The sequence below is a fragment of the Daktulosphaira vitifoliae genome, unplaced genomic scaffold (genome assembly GCF_025091365.1).
Source record: "Daktulosphaira vitifoliae isolate Bord-2020 unplaced genomic scaffold, ASM2509136v1 Scaffold_1, whole genome shotgun sequence".
Taxonomy (NCBI): domain Eukaryota; kingdom Metazoa; phylum Arthropoda; class Insecta; order Hemiptera; family Phylloxeridae; genus Daktulosphaira; species Daktulosphaira vitifoliae.
The window spans coordinates 31,243,374-31,265,476 of NW_026099572.1; the positions used below are offsets into that span (position 1 = coordinate 31,243,374).

At 25.9% G+C, this 22,103-nt stretch overlaps 2 protein-coding genes across 4 annotated transcripts; both read left to right on the forward strand.

Moving 5' to 3' along the window:
• Positions 1-906: 906 nt before the first annotated feature.
• LOC126894069 (uncharacterized) lies at positions 907-3,183 on the forward strand. Of its 2 annotated transcripts, XR_007701304.1 has the most exons (3): positions 907-1,947; positions 2,012-2,435; positions 3,073-3,183. XR_007701304.1 is itself a non-coding variant. In XM_050664744.1 (2 exons), exons 1-2 carry the CDS (start codon positions 1,162-1,164, stop codon positions 2,159-2,161), a joined length of 936 nt encoding a protein of 311 aa, XP_050520701.1. In that variant the 5' UTR covers positions 907-1,161; the 3' UTR covers positions 2,162-2,517. The 2 variants fall into 2 exon arrangements, 1 of the variants encoding a protein (XP_050520701.1); XM_050664744.1 differs by lacking the exon at positions 3,073-3,183 and having other exon boundaries at positions 2,012-2,517.
• A 3,660-nt stretch (positions 3,184-6,843) lies between these two features.
• LOC126894075 (uncharacterized) lies at positions 6,844-17,677 on the forward strand. 2 transcript variants are annotated; one of them, XM_050664753.1, is made up of 4 exons: positions 6,844-7,001; positions 12,248-12,425; positions 16,173-16,397; positions 17,646-17,677. In XM_050664753.1, exons 1-4 carry the CDS (start codon positions 6,891-6,893, stop codon positions 17,660-17,662), a joined length of 531 nt encoding a protein of 176 aa, XP_050520710.1. In that variant the 5' UTR covers positions 6,844-6,890; the 3' UTR covers positions 17,663-17,677. The 2 variants fall into 2 exon arrangements, with proteins under 2 accessions (XP_050520710.1, XP_050520709.1); XM_050664752.1 differs by lacking the exon at positions 17,646-17,677 and adding an exon at positions 17,547-17,623.
• The last annotated feature ends 4,426 nt before the right edge of the window (positions 17,678-22,103 follow it).

The window sequence follows — 22,103 nt, forward strand, 5'->3', positions numbered from 1 at the left end:
GTTCTAGGTGGACGGGCGGTGTAAACGACCGGGGAGGGATATGGTGAAAGGTCGATGTTTCTCGTTCCTAAATAGCGTTTCGTTATACAATGGTACATGGTACCTTGGTATATGCATAGTATATCTAGATAGATGGAACATCAAACAGTATACTTTGATATATTATAGAAAAATTTGAGGGATTTTGAAAATGGCATAATTTTTGAAATATGTGAAAATATTTGAATGCAGAAAAGTGAAAGGTGTAATCAAGCGACGACAGCGTCTATTAATCCAACGAAACCCAACTATAGCTATGTGGTATGTAGTCCTTTGGTACAATTAGTGTGAAAAAGTGTACGTTGTCAAAAAATTGTTTTAACTGTTGCATAGGAAAATCCATGACTGTATACGATTTAAGTGTTATTTATGCTCATTTACTTTTTCGGACAAATGCGGACTTGTACAGTTATCATGTAATGTATACCCTGTTATATTCATAGTGCACCGAGATAGATGGAACATCATATAGTATATCTTGATATATTACAGAAAATTAGAGGTATTTAAAAATTACATAATTTTAGAATTATATGAAAATATTTGATTGCAAGAAAGTGAAAGGTGTAATCAAGCGGCGACGGCGGCTATTAATCCCACGAAACCCAACTTTAGCTATGCGACGTGTATGCCTTTGATCATAGAGAGCCCCCTTACTTGACTAACGTATGTATTAAAACAGTAAATCGGCGGCTTACCCCTATATAGAAGGGGAGGTGATGATAAAACTCATCATAAGGTGAACATTATTATGATATTAAAGTAAATAAATAAATATGTACAATATTATACTATTTCATAAGAATTGAGTTATTTTTTAATTATAGAGAAAATATTTATACGTTTAAAATAATATTTTATCAAATTCTTTTTTGATTATTCAGTCACACTACCGCGTTTGTTAATAGACATTAATGTGTAATCGTTTTTGTATAAAACATGTATACACATAATCTATTACATATATTTGTATACAAATATTTAGAAATCGAGAGTTTAAAATTAATTATTATGATATTAAAGTGAAATTACTTAAGTGGTGAAGGAATGGGTTAGTTTACGGGGATATGTGATCTGTGATTTGCTGACCCCCCTATGAAAATATGTGATTTTTCCGCATAAATGAGCATGAAATCGTTGATAAAGTCACAGTGTCATCAAGAACCATCAGCTCTAAAAAGAAGACTCTACTCTATGAATAATATGGCTGCCGAACCTGTAAGAAAACAGCACTACATTTATATCGCACCAACACCGCCAGCCGAGATGATTGACTCTAGCAGTTACACTATTGCGTTCAGCGACAGAAAATTTTTGCAAGTGGGCCTGAATCCAAAGGATGACTTCAATGTTACGGTATGCATTATTACTCCTTCACGATATATTAGTATGTCAGCAGATTATTTAAATATTATTTACGGCATGAGGGATGAAATAACATTATTTCTACAATCACCTCCGGTAAAAGGAGAGAACATTATGGTATACCAAAATGTCGATTTTAATATAACCAAAGTATTGTACCATGATACCGTGCATTTAGTATTAGAATCCAGGATGGTCGATGGGTGTCGAGTGTTATTGAATAACGAAAACATTAATAGACTTATGGATTTACAGTGTACTATTAACAGTACAATATCAAGAAAAATAAAAACACGTTTACTATTAAGCCATCAAATAGACCGCATTATACAATACGCCGACGGCAAATGGTCAGATCCTAAAATTCAACAATCAAACAATGATGAAATAGTTAATTTTATAAGAAGTTTGAACGATAAAGAAATATGCGATACTTTTCCTAAAGGTGACAGTAATTACATAAGCGAGCTGAAGAATTTAGCGTACAATGTAATAGTTGATCGTTGGGTCAAGTCATGGTCCAAAGACATGCTTCAAATTAATGTGAGTTTAATGAACATAGATTGTCATAACCTTTATTGTTATTAAATTTATAATTATGCTTTAGGAAAAAGAAGAAGAAATGTGCGATGAAAATGATGGTCCAACATTTTTCAATACAACAGTGTATAGCCAAGAAAATAGTTATAGTCCATGGGCTTCACAATGGCCGAAACCCAATCACGTCAGAAAATTAACTTATATTAATAATTTATAAACAATAACTTTATATATTGTACTAGTTTCTTATAATAAACTTATAATCTAAAAATAAAAACAGTGTTGTTATTTGTATATAATATATTTATTTTATAATAATAATAATAATTACAAGGTTAATAATAAATGTTTACATAAACATGTAAAAAATGATAAAATATACGGAGGGTACCGTCAAAAGGTGTATATGTAAATACATTGTCTGAAATTACTATAGCATATGCAGTTGTATTAGCAGGGAACGCGGATGATGCTTCAATTTCAATACGTAGGTTAAAAGACGGGACTGTAATTTTGTCGGTCTGCTTTGACATATCAATCACTGCAATAGAATTATTATAATGATATTAAAAAATAATATTAAATATGGTTAAAATAAAAACATCTATACATTTGTCGGTTAAATAGAAGATATTTGTATGGTGGATTTGTACCGCACATATTTGTACATNATTGTCATTATCTTTATTGTTATTAAATGTATAATTTGTTTTAGGAAAAAGAAAAAGAAATGTGCGATGAAAATGATGGACCAACATTTTTCAATACAACAGTGTTTACCCGAGAAAATAGTTATAGTCCATGGTCTTCACAATGGCCGGAACCCAATCACATCAGAAAATTAACTTACATTAATAATTTATAAACATTAACTTTATATAGTGTACTAGTTTCTTATATTAAACTTATAATCTAAAATAAAAAACAAATTGTTGTTATTTGTATATAATATATTTATTTTATAATAATAATAATAATTACAAGGTTAGCATAAACATGTAAAAAATGTTAAAATATACGGATGGTACCGTTAAAATGTATCTAAGTAAATACATTGTTTGAAATTACTAGAGCATATGCAGTTGTATTAGCGGCGAACGTGGTTGATGCTTCCATTTCAATACGTAGGTCAAAAGACGGGACTGTAATTGTGTCGGTCTGCTTTGACATATCAATCACTGCAATAGAATTATTATAATGATATTAAAAAATAATATTAAATATGGTTAAAATAAAAACATCTATACATTTGTCGGTTAAATAGAAGATATTTGTATGGTGGATTTGTACCGCACATATTTGTACATTATTCATTATCACATGTAAAAATGTTAAATTTCATGATGTAAAATAGAATATGTATATGAAAAAACTATGTTTAAAGATCTATACCTGTTCTTGTATTTCATCCTGTCACATGCATAACACTAGAAGCAATGGCTAATTATGTTAGCCTTAATGCGTATTATTATTAATATTATATACAAAATATGATAGAAAAAAATAATTAACTTACAACAAAACAAACTTATTATTTACAAATTATAAATACCACTCTGAATATTCATTTATAGTCTCGCCATCCAAATTAAAATTAAGATAGGTAATTGGGGTGCGATAGTATGTCGGTACCAAATTCGCCATATGCTGAGTCGAATTAAGCTCAGTTAAACCTATGTTGAACATTCATAATCATAATCTTACTTTGAATCTATATTGGCTAATATGAATCGTCAAATGAAAACCAGTTTCAATGCTAATGCTAACATTCATCTTGTTTACGTGATAAAATTAAGTTGTACATGCAAACAAGATCTACCATACGACGATTTTTAAATCCACTCCTCAACTTTTGACTGCTACCTGTAAATAAGCCAAGTCTTTCTGTACAATAAAAATAATAAATATATGTAATAGATTATGTGTATACATGTTTTATACAATAATGATTACACATTAACAAAAAATGTCTATTAACAAACGCGGTAGTGTGACTGAATAATCAAAAAAGAATTTGATAAAATATTATTTCAAACGTATAAATATTTTTAATATGTTAAAAATAATCAGTCCAAATTTTTAATTTTAACCTATTTTTTTGGTTCTTTAAAGCTGATGAAAAATTTTTGATTTATGAAAGTTTATAGTAAAAAAATTGAATATATTACCATAACTTTTAACTCAATTACAAGTTTAAAATTGACATCTAGGCCAGTTAACAAAGGAAAAATTGCAGAAAAAATTCCCAACAAAATTTTGTTTTTTTAAAAGTTGAATTAAAATATGTATAATGACATACTAATAGTCCTCATTGATTGGAATTGAGCTTTTTTTTACAGCCTCGCAAAAGTTCAAAAATATGAACTTTTTTAATTTTCTCAAAAAATATTTAACTTACAAAAAAAAATTCGTACAAAAGTTATTTAAAAGACAATTCTAAACAAAAAAATTTTCTTATATTTTTTCATTTAAACAAATATTTTTCGAGTTAGATTACATTTAATATGAGTACTGAAATTTATTTTCCATTTTTTTCATTTTACGCTAACTTTTTATCATGTTGTACTTACATTAGACACAATGTTATAAATACATATGTGTGTATGTGTGAGTTTATTTATTTATTGTATCACTAAAGTGTAGTGTATATTAATATACAACCGATAGAGTAGGTAATAGATTTGACACTATATTGTTTAAAACCAACTTAACGCTAAATTGTACATTCCCAAACAACAATCATATTATGTCAATTGCCACCGGAATTTCTGGTAATCTTCTTCCTTTTCCTTGCCTTAAACCCAACTACTTGGGATCACCCATCGTTATCCTAAACTTACACTTGACACGATTTCCCCCCACATCTTCTACGCTCATATCAGCTGTCCTCATATAACATTCAATGACATCCTTCCATCTCTTTTTTGGTCTTCCTCTACCGCTTCCTCCTTCAACATTCATATCTATAACTATTCTTTGAGCTTCCGATTCCTCTCTCCTCATAATATTACTAAACCATCTAAGTCTATTTTCTCTCATCTTATCCACAATTGACACTACACCTATACTCACTCTTATATACTCGTTCCTTATTTTATCTTCTCTAGTCACTCCACTCATCCAACTAAGCACTCTCATCTCTGCAACAGTTATTCTCTGCTCTACTTTCTTATCAACCGCCAAACACTATGAACCATACATCATAGCTGGCCTCACAATTTCATACTGAATTTAAAAACTATATTTAGTATTTATTCATATATTATATTTTAAAATCAAAGAACTACTAATCAGGATATAATTAAAGAAATAAAAGTTGGTGTTGCTTTTGGAATATTTCACCAATTTCTCTAAATGAAACACTATCTACAGATTTGCATCGAAGCGTTTCTTATAATAGTGATTTTAATCACTGTCAGATATCATCTATACTTGTCCCATCTATGCCTCGTTTACACTATGCTACGACCCCACTGTGCTACCGTTTTTTTATTTTTTATTAAGTTACGAATAGTTAGTTATTAGTTATTTAGAAGATCCTCTATTCCATAGCCGTTTTAGTCTGCGATTAGGGTTTGAGGGTAGATTGTTTGTTGACATTTTATTAATTAGTGGGTTTAAAATCGATTGTTTTTAAAATCATATCTTGTTGGTTTGATTACATTTTGCTACATTTCTTAAATTTATTATTATTGTTAATTATTTAATGAAGAAAATAACGAAACCATAATGTTTTTTACATCAGTATTTTGGCATAAATCAATAATTCATCATAGATAATAAATACATGGATAGGAAAAGCCTACGTCAGTAACTTCTATTTTATTTCTTTTGACATTTTGGTACTTTTACAACGCCTCCGCTACTCTCCGCACACCATAGATATCATAGGTTTCCATTTTATACTAACCATATTTGATGTACATACAGTACATAAAAATATCATTAATACTTTAAGTTGTAAGTGTTATTTATATCATTAGACATTTCAGGGTCGCATTACTTATACTGCTCCCAGTATACAGAGTAATTTATTAAGAACACTAATCACAATTTTTTTTTTTTGAATATTTACAATTTATACTACAAATTGGTACAATAAGTAAATTTGATGATTTTTTTGAGAGTAGTGTTCTCCAATTTTTTGGTTAAATAATAATTTTTTTATAGAAATGTACTGGTTAAAATTTGATTTATTTTTACGAACCGTATTAAATATCAAGTTAATTGTAAGAAAAAAATATTTCTAAGGGTAGATTTTAGAGGTAATTTCCAAAAGTTTAATGGTAACCTATTATTATTTTTTTTTTACTATTAAATGGAGAATGCGAAAAACCTCCATGATTAAATTCTTCAATAATTAATAAAATAATTTTAATATATATATTTTTTAAATTATTTCCTCTTAGTATCAACACCGAAGGAACTTTTTCAAATTATGACGTTAATATTTTTTACTAGTTAAAATTTATGATATTCGTTTATTAACAAATTTAATTTATTTATTTTTATGTAATAATAAATACTTTTAAAATATAAAATTATTGGTTTAGGACAACTAGTTAATAGGACACTTATTTATCAAAAGTGATGTTAATGTAATTATTTTAAGTTTTAAAACATAATTTGTTAAGTAAACAATAATAATTTTAAGAAAATCATGCATTTAGTTCTGAATCTAATAAAGAATGTAATTTGTTTAAAACTGACATACAATTATGTATTGTTATATTAATCATATATTGCTAACATTAAAACATAACGTTAATAGAATAAACTTGTTTTTGCCATAAAATATTACAAATAAGTAAATAAAAGTTAAAATAGTCTGTATAGCTTAATAATTTTTTGTATAAAAAGCTAAAAATTTTCATTTTATCATTAATACATTAATAACTGTTTACCTATATAAAATTCATTAAATTTAAAACGGATTTTATTAAAATATGATTTATCAATTTAAAATAGTACTGTTTGCAAGTTGCATTATATCAACTTTATGCTTTCCGAATAATTGTGGACCATCAAATACTGAAGTCTCTTCAAGTGAAATACCGGTAACTAACTAGAATTTTATTTTCTAATTTATTACAAATTATAACACTTACAAAGAAAGATAAAAAATCCCAGAACAGTGGGGTCGCGCCATAGTGGAGAAGTTGCATAGTTGGGTCCAGTATAGATTTAATCTGATAGTGATTAAAATCAATATCATAAGAAACGCTTCGATGAAAATCTGCAGATAGCGTTTAATTTTAAAAATTTGATGGATAATTACAAAAGCAACATCAACTTCTATTTCCTTAATTATACCCAGATTAGTAACTCTTTGAATTATATATTATATAATTTTTAAAATTAATTGTTTTCAAATTATTATTGATTTTGATTTTTAATATGTTAAAAGTAATTATTTTGAACCTACTTTTTTTTTGTCCTTTAAAGTGAAAGTTTTAATTAAAAAAATGTGAATTTATTACCATAACTTTTAGCTCAACTTGCAAGTTTAAAATTGACATTATTAAATAGAAAAAAATGAAATTGTTATGATTAATATGCAATCAGGGAATTTTTAATTACTATTGACAAAAATCATAGTATTCATTTCTAATGAACTTTTTTTGTTTAAAAAGATTCTACAATAGAAATATTCAGAATTTAATTAATTTTAATGATTATATATCTAAAAAACCAATAAAAAAAAAAGTTATTCTATTTAGCGTATTATACAAATTGATTATAATTGTAAAAATCCATTGTTAATTCATGGGAAATTAACAATCATTTTTTTTTAAAATGATTTGTATAGCAACATGTTACCAACAAATTTGGAATATTATAGTCTAGTAGTAGCACACACAAATAGAGTAAAAAAATTAATAAATTACAAAGTAAAATTATTTATTTTTGTAGTTGAATACTTTTATCATATCAAATCTTATTCGATAATGAATACTTTAAGAATAATAGAAATTAATGTTTAAAAACATTAATTTCTTAATTCAAAATTTGTTTGTATGGAAAAAGCTGGTTAAGCTACTTGTTATTTGAATAAGGAATATTTTTTCGATTTTTAAGAGTAATAACTTAAACTAAATACGAATTGTAATCATTTGACGTATCGTTCAAATAGTAGGTCTAGTGAGGTTTGACAAAATAAATCGTAGCCACAAAAAGAACCACATAGTAAAATAATATTAACATGCATATAAATTTCTTCTCACGAGGGGAGACTATAGTGATAGGATCCTTTATATTTATTGTAGGTATTAAATCTAAATGAGATAAATATCAAATGAACATTTTATTCTAAAATTGAACATTTTATTCTAACTCCGAAAAAATGCAAAATATTAATTGCCACAGACGGATTTGAACTTCGTACCGTTAGAATGAAAGACACAAGTGTTACCGACTTTTTAAGCTGACTCAAATTTAAAAATTACTTTTTCAACTTTAAAAAAGCAAAAAAAATTAATAAGTTTAATTTCTTATGTCTTATGAACTTTATTCTATGTCAATTAAATTATAAAATATTCATGAAAGTCAGTGTATTGCCCTTATAAGATATTTTAAAATAAAATAAAATACAAAACCCAAGATTTTAATACAAAAATAGCATATTTGCACATAGAAGATAGGTTGTCGGGACAAATTTTTATTTTTAATTTTATAGTACATCATAACATAAGCTTTAATTTGATATATGTTTAATAGACGCAGTATTTCCGGAACATTTTCAAAAACTAAGTTGAAAAAGTTAGTTTTTGTAAAAAAGCTGCTATTTTAAATCCCCCTCTATGAGCAGAATAAGTGTTAGTCTTTCAAAAAAAATGATATCAAATGAAAGGGAAATATCTAAGGAGTTAGTATAAAAAATATTATGTGGATTTGTTGATTTTTAAAAAAGTAATGGAAGTTTTAAGAAAAAAAAGTAATAAAAAAACAAAATTAATCGATTTTTAAATTTGTAATTTTTTTGGAGGTTACCCCCATTTACGGGGAACAGGGGAATTTTTTTCAATTTTTAAGAGTAATTTCTTCAACTAGATACGATTTGTGATCTTTTGACGTATTGNTTTTTTCAATTTTTAAGGGTAATGTCTTCAACTAGATACGATTTGTGATCTTTTGACGTATTGTTGAAAGAAATCGGTCCAGTGAGAGCTGAGAAAAAGTGGCAACAGACATAAAAAAAAAATAACACATCATGGTAAAATTAATACCTTTTCAGGTTCGCATCGAAGCTAAAATTATGGAAAAATGAAAACAACTTTATTTATTAATTATACAGGACACCAGCTTTCTTGTATACAATTTTTATATGAATTCTTTATGAAATTTCAACGCTGATTCCGAATCTGATTTTAGATCTATCTATCATACTTAGTTTTTGAGTAAATTAATAATTAGCAATTAAGCAATAATAATACCATAAAATAATTATAAAAAAAAAAATTTATTTTTATTTAATTTTTTTGAAATGATTTAATGATGTTTAAAGAGAGTTTAAAATTTAGGATTATTTCATCAAGTTTAACCAATTTTTTGAATCTTAAAAGTTGAGTTTTAGTGGTACTTTTAAAAAAAAGTTGAACTTTTAAGAATATCTTAAGTTAAAATTATAAAACATAAACTACAAAAAAAATAATGGTTTAAAGATTTTAAAAGTATTATATCTGTGCATTTCGAGTATAAAGTGTATATAAAGTGTCAATACAGAAAATACAGGAATACCTCGAAAATTCTTAATAAATACTAGTTTATTTATATATTACAATTGAGGATCTAGGTGTTATCTATTAGCCAATCTATTATCAATAATCACAATAGTTATATACATAATAAAAGTATGCTTATGTTAGGCTTTATTAAAAGACAATGTTGGAATTTCAAAGTTATCAATTGCTTAAAAGTTGTATATTACTCTCTTATGAGATCTAATTAGGAATATGGAATCCTTCGACTAGTTTTGCCTCATTAATTGTCTAAATGTGATTCAATCTATTATTTTAAGTGGTCTATGTCAAATATATAGAATTTATTTGTCTTTCCATGATCTTCAATGTGTTTTACAGCTTTAATCACTATGTAATGGTCACGAATATAATTATTTATTCTTTGTTTAGAAACTTTTGTATAATAAAGTAGATTGTTCGGAACTTTCTAAATTAGTTGTATGTTCCTTTATTTTTCTCTAAATCTCCAGTTATATTTCATGAATCGTTTCAAATTTATCATCTTATGGTTTAAATGGACTATATGTTACGAGCTTGTATTAAGGTTAATTTCAATTTTAATTATAATAACTAATCTAAATTTCTATTTATTAATACACTCTATTTATCATTATGGGCGATAATGAAGTACTATGATTATTAAAAATATATCTTATTAATGTTCAGTAGTATATTTTCTTTAATATTTTAGAAATTGTGTAAAAAATAGAATTTTCATGTGTTCATTATATGGTATCAAACATACATAAATATTCAAATGTTTATAAAATTTAAAATTTAACTACAAAATATAAAAATATGACGTTGGCTAACAAATTTTTGTCCAAAATCTACTCTAAAAATACACTAATATACTAAACAGTATTAATATTTTTATACATTTTTAAAGTAAAAAAAGAAATTTTTTTCAGTAAATTAAAAATATATTATTTCTTATGATATTTTCATACTTCTAAAGTATTTATAGTATTTATTTTAGCTTCGATGCGAAGCTGAGAAGGTATTGCATTTACTATGATGTGTTTATTTTTTAGCTTCGATGCGAAGCTGAAAAGGTATTAATTTTACCATGATGTGTGTTTTTTTTTTTTTTATGTCTGTTGCCACTTTTTCTCAGCTCTCACTGGACCGATTTCTTTCAACAATACGTCAAAAGATCACAAATCGTATCTAGTTGAAGACATTACCCTTAAAAATTGAAAAAATTCCCCNGTATCTAGTCGAAGACATTACCCTTCAAAATTGAAAAAATTTCCCTCGTTCCCCGTAAATGGGGGAAACCTCCAAAAAAATTACAAATTTAAAAATCGCTAATTTTCGAAATTTTTTCAATTTTTTTTCCTAAAATGTGCCGTAACTTTTTCAAAAATGAACATATCAATATAATTTTTTTTTAAATAGTTTTTCGATGTCTTTACCTATTATTTTATATATTTTTTTTGTAAATTTAACACTTTATCTGCCCACAGGGGGGGATTTAAAAAGACAACTTTTTCACAAAAAATTAACTTTTTCAACTTAACTTTTGAAAGTGTTCCGGAAGGTCTGACCCTTTTATATATATCTTAAATTATAGCTTATGTAATATACTATAATTTGAAAAAAAAAAAATTGACCTCTGGACTTGTCTTCATGGTGAAAATGGCTATCGAATGCTATTTTTGTGTGAAAATTCTCGATTTTATAATTTACATTTTTTACTTTAAAGTGCTATAACTTTTTAAAAAATGTATGGATCAATACAATTTTTTCATGAGAAGTAGTATTTATATACATCTTTCATTGGATATACTTTTTTTTTAAATCAGACTATTTCCCTATATATGGGGGGGCTTCAAATATAAAAAATGCATATAAAAAGTAGAACTTTTTCAACTTAACTTTTGAAAATGTTCCAGAAAGTCTGACACTTTTATATATATCTTAAATTAAAGCTAATGTAATATACTTTAATTTGAAAAAAAAAAATTTTGACCTCTGGACTTGTCTTCATGGTGAAAATGGCTACCGAATGCTATTTTTGTGTGAAAATTCTCGATTTTATATTTTACATTTTTAACTTTATAATGTTATAACTTATTGAAAAGTCTATGGATCAATACAATTTTTTATGAGAAATAATATTTATATCCCTCTTTCATTTGACATACTTTATTTTAATGAAGATATAAATAAGGAAATAGGAGATCATGTAGCTTTTGGAATAATACACCAATTTTTTTTAATTAAACACTATCTAAAAATTTGCATCGAAGCGTTTTTTTTTTATGGTGATTTTAATCACTGTCAGATATCATTATACTTGATCCAACTATGACACGTCACCACTGTGCCGCGACCCCCCTGTGCTGGGTTTTTTTTATACTTTTTTAAAGTAAAAATGAAATTTGTTTTTCAGTAAATTAAAAATATATTATTTCTAATCATATTTTCATACTTCTAAAGTATAATACAAAACTCAAGTTATTCTAAATAAACTACCTTTATAAACAGATGCAAGAAGCGAAATATTTGACTCATTTACTTCAACAAATTCAAATAAAACTAATGGATTATATTTTTAGGATAATGATCATAGAACTGTCTTCAAAATTATTAAAACCCAAGTGAAAGATGAATTATCATTAGCAGCTCATTTTGATAATGGTTTGATTGTATATCAAAAATTATATTTGATTTGTCTAATAAAATATGGAATAAATATCAGAGAGGGCATACCTGATCATATATATGTTACGATGAGTAAATATAATTTAATTTTCGTTTATTATTGATTTGGTAATGAATTAAGACACTTAAAGTGAGTACAACTATAATTTATTAAAGGCGACTTCAATTTATGAAAAAACCTATGGTTCCATATGTTACATAAAATTTGCAACTTTTTTATAAATAAAATAACAAAGAGGAAGTAATTATTAATATTAATTATGTTTTTATTAATTACTCATGCCATTTCATACTTATTAAAAATTATAATTAATATATTAATAACACAAAAAGTAAAAGAATATTTTCTCATATACATTTACATTATTATTTCTTACGAACATAGTATTCATTTAGTGGACAACGACGACTAACTGGTTTTTCTCATATAATTAAATCAACATACACAACACGACAAAACGACAACAAACTTAAATATATATATATATATATATATATATACACAATAATAAGCTGATTATTCCCTACTGACTATTGAATAATACATAGATTTTATAGTCTTTTTTATACTGTTGTTTACAAAATAGGTCTCTAGGTGGTTAATAGTTTTGTACTTTAATAAACACGCTACTCAATTAGTATCTTTAAATGTGTAGTTAACGAACAAACTTACCTCGTTGCCTCGGCATATAGACACAAAAAATATTTTTAACGTTTTATTTGTAGACTAAATAAAGTCATTAATTAAAACAAAATCATTTTGTCTTATACATGCTTTTTCAAATCATATATATTTTTGAAGTTATTTGTGAAGTTTCATCACTATCTAAATTATTGATACGAGAGTAGTGATATAACGAAAGAAGATTCTCGGTAAGGGTATAAATATTCTTTTGCAGATAATTACGGGAGAATATATTAAAAAAAAAAAAAAAAAAAATGAATAAAATCTTTACTTAATAATATAACATTAAATCAAACTCAACAATAATTTATTAAAAAATTACGATTGAAAAATAATCATCTTTTTTGGCTGATAGTAGCATATTAACAAAAACATAAAAAATTATCTAGAAAATTTTTGTCAATAATTAGTCAAATTAGTTAACATTCAATAATGGTGCCATAATTTTGTGTGAGACAACCAATAGAAAAATATAGGGAAAAGAAGAAAATGTTGTGGATGGAATTTATAGATTTGGAGAAAACGTACAATAGAATACCGAGAGAGATATAAAAGTAGGAATTAATGAGAAAAGAGTCCCGAAAAGGTACATAGTACCTTTTACATACATAGAAATATAATAGAGGATATTTATGATACCCCGGTATGATTTTACCAGGGTATAAAGTGTGGAAGGAGTAATAGAAGGTTTTAGGATAAGAGTAAGAGTGCACTAATGTTTTGCTTTAAAACCCTACTATAGTGATGGATGAAGTTACTAGAGAAATACAAGGAGAGATGCCGTGATGCATGTTTTTCGCTGGCAATATAGTGCAAATAGAAGAAAATTGGGAGATAATTAATCAAAGGCTAGAGCGTGAAGATCAGCTTTTAAAGAGAAGGGTTTAAGAATAAGTAGAATGAAGATAGAGTAAATAAAGTACGAGTTTGACAAAGGAGAACACGAAATAGGTGAAATAACAAGATCAGTTGTAACAAGCGAGGACGTGATAGGAGTGGTAAAAAGTTTCAAGTATTTAAGATAAGATGTGCAAATAAACGGTAGTATTGACGAGGATGTATGACATAGGATTAAGTGCGGTGGTTGAAGTGGAGAGAAGCGTCTGGTGTGTTATGCGATAAAATAATTCCAATGAGGTTGAAAGGTAAGTTCTATAAGACTGTAGTAAGATCAGTTATGATATAAATTTATAAATATGATATAAATTTGGTTGCTTCTAAATATAACTCTAAAGCGTTTGTAAAGTCTTAAACAAAAAATTTAATGATTGGTTATCTTTTATTACAAGTGGATTGTATCTCAATCTCCGTTTGATTTAATTACCGAGGTTAAAGAGATAAATTTGAAAGTGACCATATTTATACTTCTTACAATACCAATTTATAATAATGTAGCATATAATAAATACAAGTTACAAAAGAATATTCTCGTTTTTGAGAATTCTCGAAAACATCCACAAGAAATTCCATAGAAAAAGATTATTACAGTAATTTTACATCACTATACGATAGTTAAAAATATAATAAGTGTAAAATTTGACCATAGTGTTCCCTACATATTTTATTGACCTTATGCAATTTAATGCAAGTAAGAAATTTCGACGATCATTAAGTTAATAGAATTTTTTTAAATATTTTTGCATATTTTGTTGATTGAAGAATATTCAGACTAATTTTCATATTTCTATCATTTTCTCAAATTTTCTACAAAGACATTAGTTTAATTACTATTTCTAATTAATTTTAATTTAATAAAAAAGAATTTGAAAAAGTTTGACCAAATTTTTAAGCGAAATCAATAAAAAATTTGTCAAATTTTAAATCAAAAATTTAATTATAAGTCGTAAAATATGAAAATATGGGAAAGTAAACTAAGAACTATGTATAATAAAATATAATATTTTAAAACTTTTTTATAATATACTATAAATATATTTTGATATATTTATAATATCATATTATAAATATATATTTGCATCATATTTTAAACTTTTTAATAACCTAAAGGTCATAGAGTCTATACAGGTCGTATGGCGTGAAAAATTTTCTAAATAATTACCTTAATTAAAAATTCTTGGAATACTAAAGAAACAGACTATTTTGGCTTACGATTTTATATAAACCAAATAATTTTTATCATTACGAAAATTTAAAATTATTTTATTCATTCTTAAAGAAACTGACTTATTTTCATCAAATTTCTTCATAAACTACAAAATGAGATCAAAGATGATCAAACTTATATCTTAAAGCACGACAAAATTAAATTTTGAACTATTATTTGATTTTTTATTGAATCATTATCGAAATAATAGTTATGATGTTGTGTGATGCAAAATACTCGGACGACCACTCGCCCAGTTAAATCGCGTCTCACTCGGTTCCTTTTAAATTAAATAAAAATAAATTTTTGTGTACTGTAATTTATATTCCCCTATTTATATTATTCAATATAATAACAACAATAATTTATACCTTGAATCTGTGGTTAGTTATTTACACTAAAACAAATAATAAAATATAAAAACATAAACTATTCTTTACAATTAATTTTTAGACAATAACATAAAGTATAATTTGACCTTATGCTTTCTCGTACCAAGATGATAAGTGTTTCAATGTGTCAATTATTACAGCCGAGCCCCACGCATTATACTGTAAAATATATACTTCTTTCGCTGAAGAACGGAATACTAATACGTACCGTTTTGTGCATTAAATCGTATAAACCAACGTACATAAAGTGAATTTAACACATAAAACACCAAAATAAGCAAGTCGAATAGTGATCCGTTATCAACTGCGACACAACTTACCAGACGTTAAAACAACACAATAGGCCATAAAAATAAAATGCATAATAATGCGTAGTAAAAATGTAGCTACACAAATCTGAAGCATACAACAACACGAGTAGGAGAGCCATCACATACACTACCCCAACATTAAATCTGGTTAGGACAGGTCGCGCTCATTGCGTTGACAACTGAATTCTATTTGATACGAGCGAACAGATGTAGTGTAACTGTAAATAATATTAATTTTTAAGAATAATACCTCACCAACTGTAAAAAATTAAAAATTAAGAAAATCATTTAATTTTAGTAATGCATGTTTAATTTATTTACGATTAGAAAATGATACAATCACAATGGACGAAGCAATGGCAACATTTCATGAATATATTAATATAAAAATTAATAATTTAGCTGATGATTTGCGAAAAAAAGCAAATAATGGATATATTAATGCTTTGCATGCACGTGATATATTTGTGAATCATGGAATAGATAAAGAAATACGACGCCAAACTCTATACAAAATGAAATTAATATACGGTTGCTTATTAAAATGCGAAGGTAATTTTTTTAATTGTGAATAATATTAATGTTTTAGACTAACAACTTTACAACTAAAATAAAAGGTAGATTTTTAAATATATATGTATTCCAAGAATCATGTCTAAGTCTCATTTTGCATTTGATTTACTCAAAACAATATATAGAGTACTCAAATATATTATTATAAAAATGAATGAATTCTTAATATACATTTTATACATTTCTTCTAGAAGAGTTCTAAAAAATTACATTGTTTATACAGTGTGATCTAATCATAGTACCCCCCCTTTTTTATTAAATAATGTTTTTTTTTATAAGAATGCATATATTAAAATCTTTTCAATTTTTTAAACCAATATTAATGTAAAGTCTATTTAAAAAAAAATTATTCCTAAGGGTAGATTATAGGAGTAACTTTCAAAAGTTAACTCCTAAAAGTCAACAGGAACCTATTAATATTCTTTTACTATTAAATGGAGTATAGTCTGAATAAAATTTTGACTAGTCAATAACCAGTTTAGTTATTTTTTGAGTTATTATAGTTTTTATTTAAAAAGAATGCGTAACGTAGAAGAATTTTTATTTGTTCATTATGGTCAAAAAAGAGCAACGCTAAACACTACCGCGCTCCTCGCAAAATCTAAATCTTGAAACTCTAATACCTCAAAACCATCCCTTTCCAAAAAAAAAAAAAAATACTTTTTTAATTATTTTCGTTATACTTTTTTACTCTCCAAAAGGGTGGGCATTGTATTGTTATGAAGGCTACATTTTATTTTTAAAGCTACCTGAAGTATATTTTTAATCCTAATAAATAGTAGAAACGTTCTCAAAATTTTTTCTAGGTGTGATATGTATAAGAATTTTTTTTTCTTCCAAAATACATCTTAATAAATATCATATTTAAGACGAAAATATATAATGATAAAATATATATTACAAAATAAATTTTATTTTGATAATTAGGGTTCTATCAATCATTAATCTTAATATAGGGACCTCAGTTCTAAAATAGAATTTATAAAAAATGATGGTTCCAGTTAATGATTATCGTGTTGAAAATTAACATTATTTCACTTTTATAAAAACGTTTTGTATCTTAAATGTTTTTATACAATCCTAAAGAAATATTTATAATAGTAATTAACAAAAATTATTTTTTTTCAGATGTCATAAATTGCTTAAAATGAAATGTATTACATTATTTATATGTAAATATCTATAAATATACTTCTATTTGAATATTTCTTGTGTTAATTATTTTAGCTTTGATGCGAAGCTGAGAAGGAATTAATTTTACTAGGAGTTGTTTTTTTTTTTGTCTGTTGGCACTTTTTCTCAGTTCTTACATGACCGATTTCTTTCAGNTGCCACTTTTTCTCAGCTCTTACATGACCGATTTCTTTCAGCAATACGCCAAATGATCACATATCTTTTCTAGTTGAAGTCATTACCCTTAAAAATAGAAAGAATTTCCTCATTTCCTGTAAATTCCCAAATAAATTACAATTTTTAAAATCGGTAAATTTTGTTATTTTTTCATTTTTTTTTTCTTAAAACTACCATAACTTTTTGAAATATTATCAAATCAAAATAATATGACTCTAAACATGCCTTAAGGATTACAAATATAGGTTTTTCATGACATCGATAATCGCAAGTTAACAGCATTTATTATCAATGGTAAATAGCACATTGTTGTGAGTTTATAAATACTGGCAATAGAGAAAGTATATCTATTGATAGTCATAAATGACAATAAACATTCCGCAACTGTGACAGCGACGTCATACAAAACCAATTAGCTACCTGTATTTGCAATCCATNCTACCTGTATTTGTAATCCTTTGTATATTATACATGAATATTACCTCAAAAATTTGAAACTTTAAATGTCTATATCTAATAAACTAATAAAATTATATTAAAAATTCAAATGCCATTTACTATTAAATTAAAATAAAAACATTTTATTAAATTCAAAATGTGTATGTACCATTTAAAAAAACAAATTTGACACCCTTAAGGCATAAGGGATGAACTTAATAAGTATTAAAAAGTTAATAATTCAAGAGCAATGTGAAACTAAATAAAACAAAAAAGAATGTGTTAAATTATGTTTATTCTGTAAGTAATTGAGTGGGTTATGATAAAAAATTCACTCTATATAGTGTGCCTCAATTNATTGAGTGGGTTATGATAAAAAAATCACTCTATAGTGTGCCTCGATTGATGTGCTATTCTCAATATATTTTTAGTTTAGAAGCGAAGCTGAGAAGGTATAAATTTTACCATAAAGTGCGTTCTTTTTATGTCTGTACATGAAAATTCTCAGCTCTCACAGGCCTGATTTTAATGAGCAATACGCCATAAGAATAGGATTATAATATAGTTAAAGTTATCAGTGTTGAAAATTAGTAAAACCCCCTTATTTTTAAAAATTAAAAAAATAGCTTTAAATTACAATACCGTAAAAAATGGTATTTTCAAAATTATTTTTCTGCATTTTAAAACTGGTGTAATTTTTTTTTAAACTCTTATTCAAATGAAATTGTAATAGAGTATACTAATAATAAAGTGTGCTTTTTTTGAAAATCCATTATAAAACATAAATACTTTAGAAAAGGAAGACTACTCGATATATGAAAATATTCTAGAAGGTCTGACATTTGACTTTAAAGTCAACAATAGTGATATTTCTGTAAAATTTCGTCACTTTTTCATTTTGCTATAAGTCTTTCAAAAATACACTGATTCTAATGAAATTTTATAATTATTCACTATTTATTGACTTGCATTGGAGGCTTATTGTGACAGTTGTGTTAACCACTGTCAGATATCATTTATACTTGTTCCCACTGTGCCGTGGCTCTATTGTGCTGAGTGTTTTAATCGTGAAATAATATTAATAAATAAAATGCATATAAATTCTTGCATGTTATATTAGATTGATATCTATGTTTGATTGACTATATTTGACATTACTATCATAAATACTTACATGAAGGATTTTTTTTTCAATTTTTAATGCTGATATGTTCATATAGATTAAATTCGGGTTGTTACTAGCATAGCGATCATCAAAATCGGTTCATTAAAAGCGTAGTAATACTATTATACAAAAAAGTCACACAAAGTCATACAAAAAAAAATACATTAAAATTAATTTTCAATATAATAAGTATTTGGTGTTTTTGAAATTCATGAAGTAATAATCTTATAAATGATTTCTATTTATTAGGAACAATTTGCGAAAAAAAAAATTTTACAATTCTAAATATGAGTATTAAAATTTTTTTGGTATCAACTTTTGATTTTTTGCGGCTGAGTAATTTATTTTATTTTATAAACAAAATATAAACTAATTTTTATATTTGATATCATGATTCAAAAAAGTATTTCTAACGGCATTCTAAATAATATTCTACCAAAGTATGAAATTCAATAATAATTGCATCACTCGACTAACGATAATTTATGTCCATTTACATTTTTTTATGTTTGAAAAGCTGTGAAAAGTAGTTTCAATAAGATATTTTCAAATTCATAACATGCACCTTAAAACTAAATTATTATAACAATTTTGATAACGCCTATGAAAAAAATAATATTTTTCTGTTTTTTAACGAAAATAATTTTATATTTGATTATATTACTGTAAAAAGTGGGATGGTATGGTCATGCAGCAGTACCTTATGTGTACTGTTTCGAAAAAAAATATTGTAGTGAAACCAACTTAAAAACATACAAAATCTTATTTTTTTAACAAATTTTTATCGATAATATATTTTCTTATAATCAATAAATATAAACATGAAATGGGTTTCTGTGAAAATCCATTTTTAACTTTTTCCAGTAAGGTAGACTGTAGTTAGCTGACACACTTTTTTGCTCTCGTATCAATAATATTTCAGTTAGTGTTATGAAACTTCACAAAAAGCTTCAAAAACGCACAAGCTTTAAAATAAAAAAATACATTTTTCTAATTAGTTTATTTTATTTAATCTAAAGATGAAAACGATAAAAATACATTTTGGGTCAACTTGCCAAGATTGAAACAGTTAACACAATATTTAATACAGAAAGTGTTACAGTTTAGTTTCACCTCACATTAATGATTGACAAGGTCCCTCGTCGCTTCACGATAAACAAAGCCCCGCGACCTGCACTACCTTTGTCAGTCATCACCCTACAACATGTACATGGTGTTTTAACTGACCAACACCGCGTGCAATAGTCCACGAAACAAAGTCCAATAAGTGGGGCGCGAATGACGACGACCTGTTCTAAAGAAATACATTTTTAATTGACTTTATAATTAAAGACCTAAATGATGACATAACCTAACTACTAACATTATTTTACTTTAAATAAGTCAGAAACTACTTTTAGAGCCTCCAAGAGGTTTGAACCTTTTTTTATAAATATTTCTAAATGTATGTATTTTATTATGATACATTATATGTTACCCCCCGACTACCCTAATTAAATTATTGATGAAATTTTAGATAAAATAGTTTTAGATTAAAAATTATCAAAAATTGTTGTTTTGCTGAGGTTTGTTTAAAAAAAGGATTTAATACGTATTCTATTTAAATGAAACTTATATTAATGGATTACTTGAAAAGTAGACTAGTTTTAATTGTGGTTTTGAAAATGACGATTTTAAAAAATGTATGGTAAACAAAATTGAGAAATTTTGTTGTACCATTTAAAAAAAAATAGAAAGAGTCGAACTATTGTATAACAAAATTTATAAAGAAAACTGAAAATTGGCTACAATTAAATTTTAATATTCCATTGGTAAAAATTGGTATCGAAGCCACCAAGTGTACGTAAAATTTTAATTCATGGCTCATTGGTAATTAAAGAAACTTAGTTCCTATTGGTCAGTTGTCTAAAGAAGCGCAAGAGTAAAAAAACAAAGATTTTAAGCGATTAAGAGAACACTATTTAAGAAAACCCTGACGTGTAAATACTAACTCAGATTTATTCAAGTTTTTATTAATCACATCAGATTCGATTATTGCAGCAATATTATCACAAAGTAAAATATCACCAAATAAACTGCCTCCAAAAGCTATCGAATTATTAAATAATGATAACTTTGAAGCTAACATAATAATTAACGACGAAGAAGAAAGTAGTAGCAACGATTCATATTGATTTTTTTTAATAATAATAAATTCTTGGAGTAATAAAAAAATGTACAGTGGAAAAATTAATTTTATAATGTAATGATTTTAAAAGATATGTTTTAAAATAAATTTTTATATAAATTTTTTCAAATATTTTAATTGAAAAAATATATACTAATGTATAATTTGAATTCAGTGACCTTATAAACATATATTTTGATATATTACATTAAAAATCAACTAAAGTTGATTAAAGGCTCCCTTAAACCCCTCTAAAAAGAGGGAGTGTAGAAAAAATAATGTCAAATTTGAATTTAACAACGCTAAAAACATAATAATTGACCTCTTTACCAACTCAAATTAAAATTTCTGGCTTATATTAATTTTATCAGCTAAAATTGCATTTTGGCCTACTGTGTTACGTTTTTCTAATTATGCGTTTTGCTACAATAAACCGATAGCTCTTAAAACGAAAATTCCTTCAAACATCGAAAATTTCTATCAAAAATGGAATATGCATCAAAAAAGTTTTATGTATTTGATCTCATAAAAATCCTTGAAATATGCATTAAATTAAGTTGTTAAA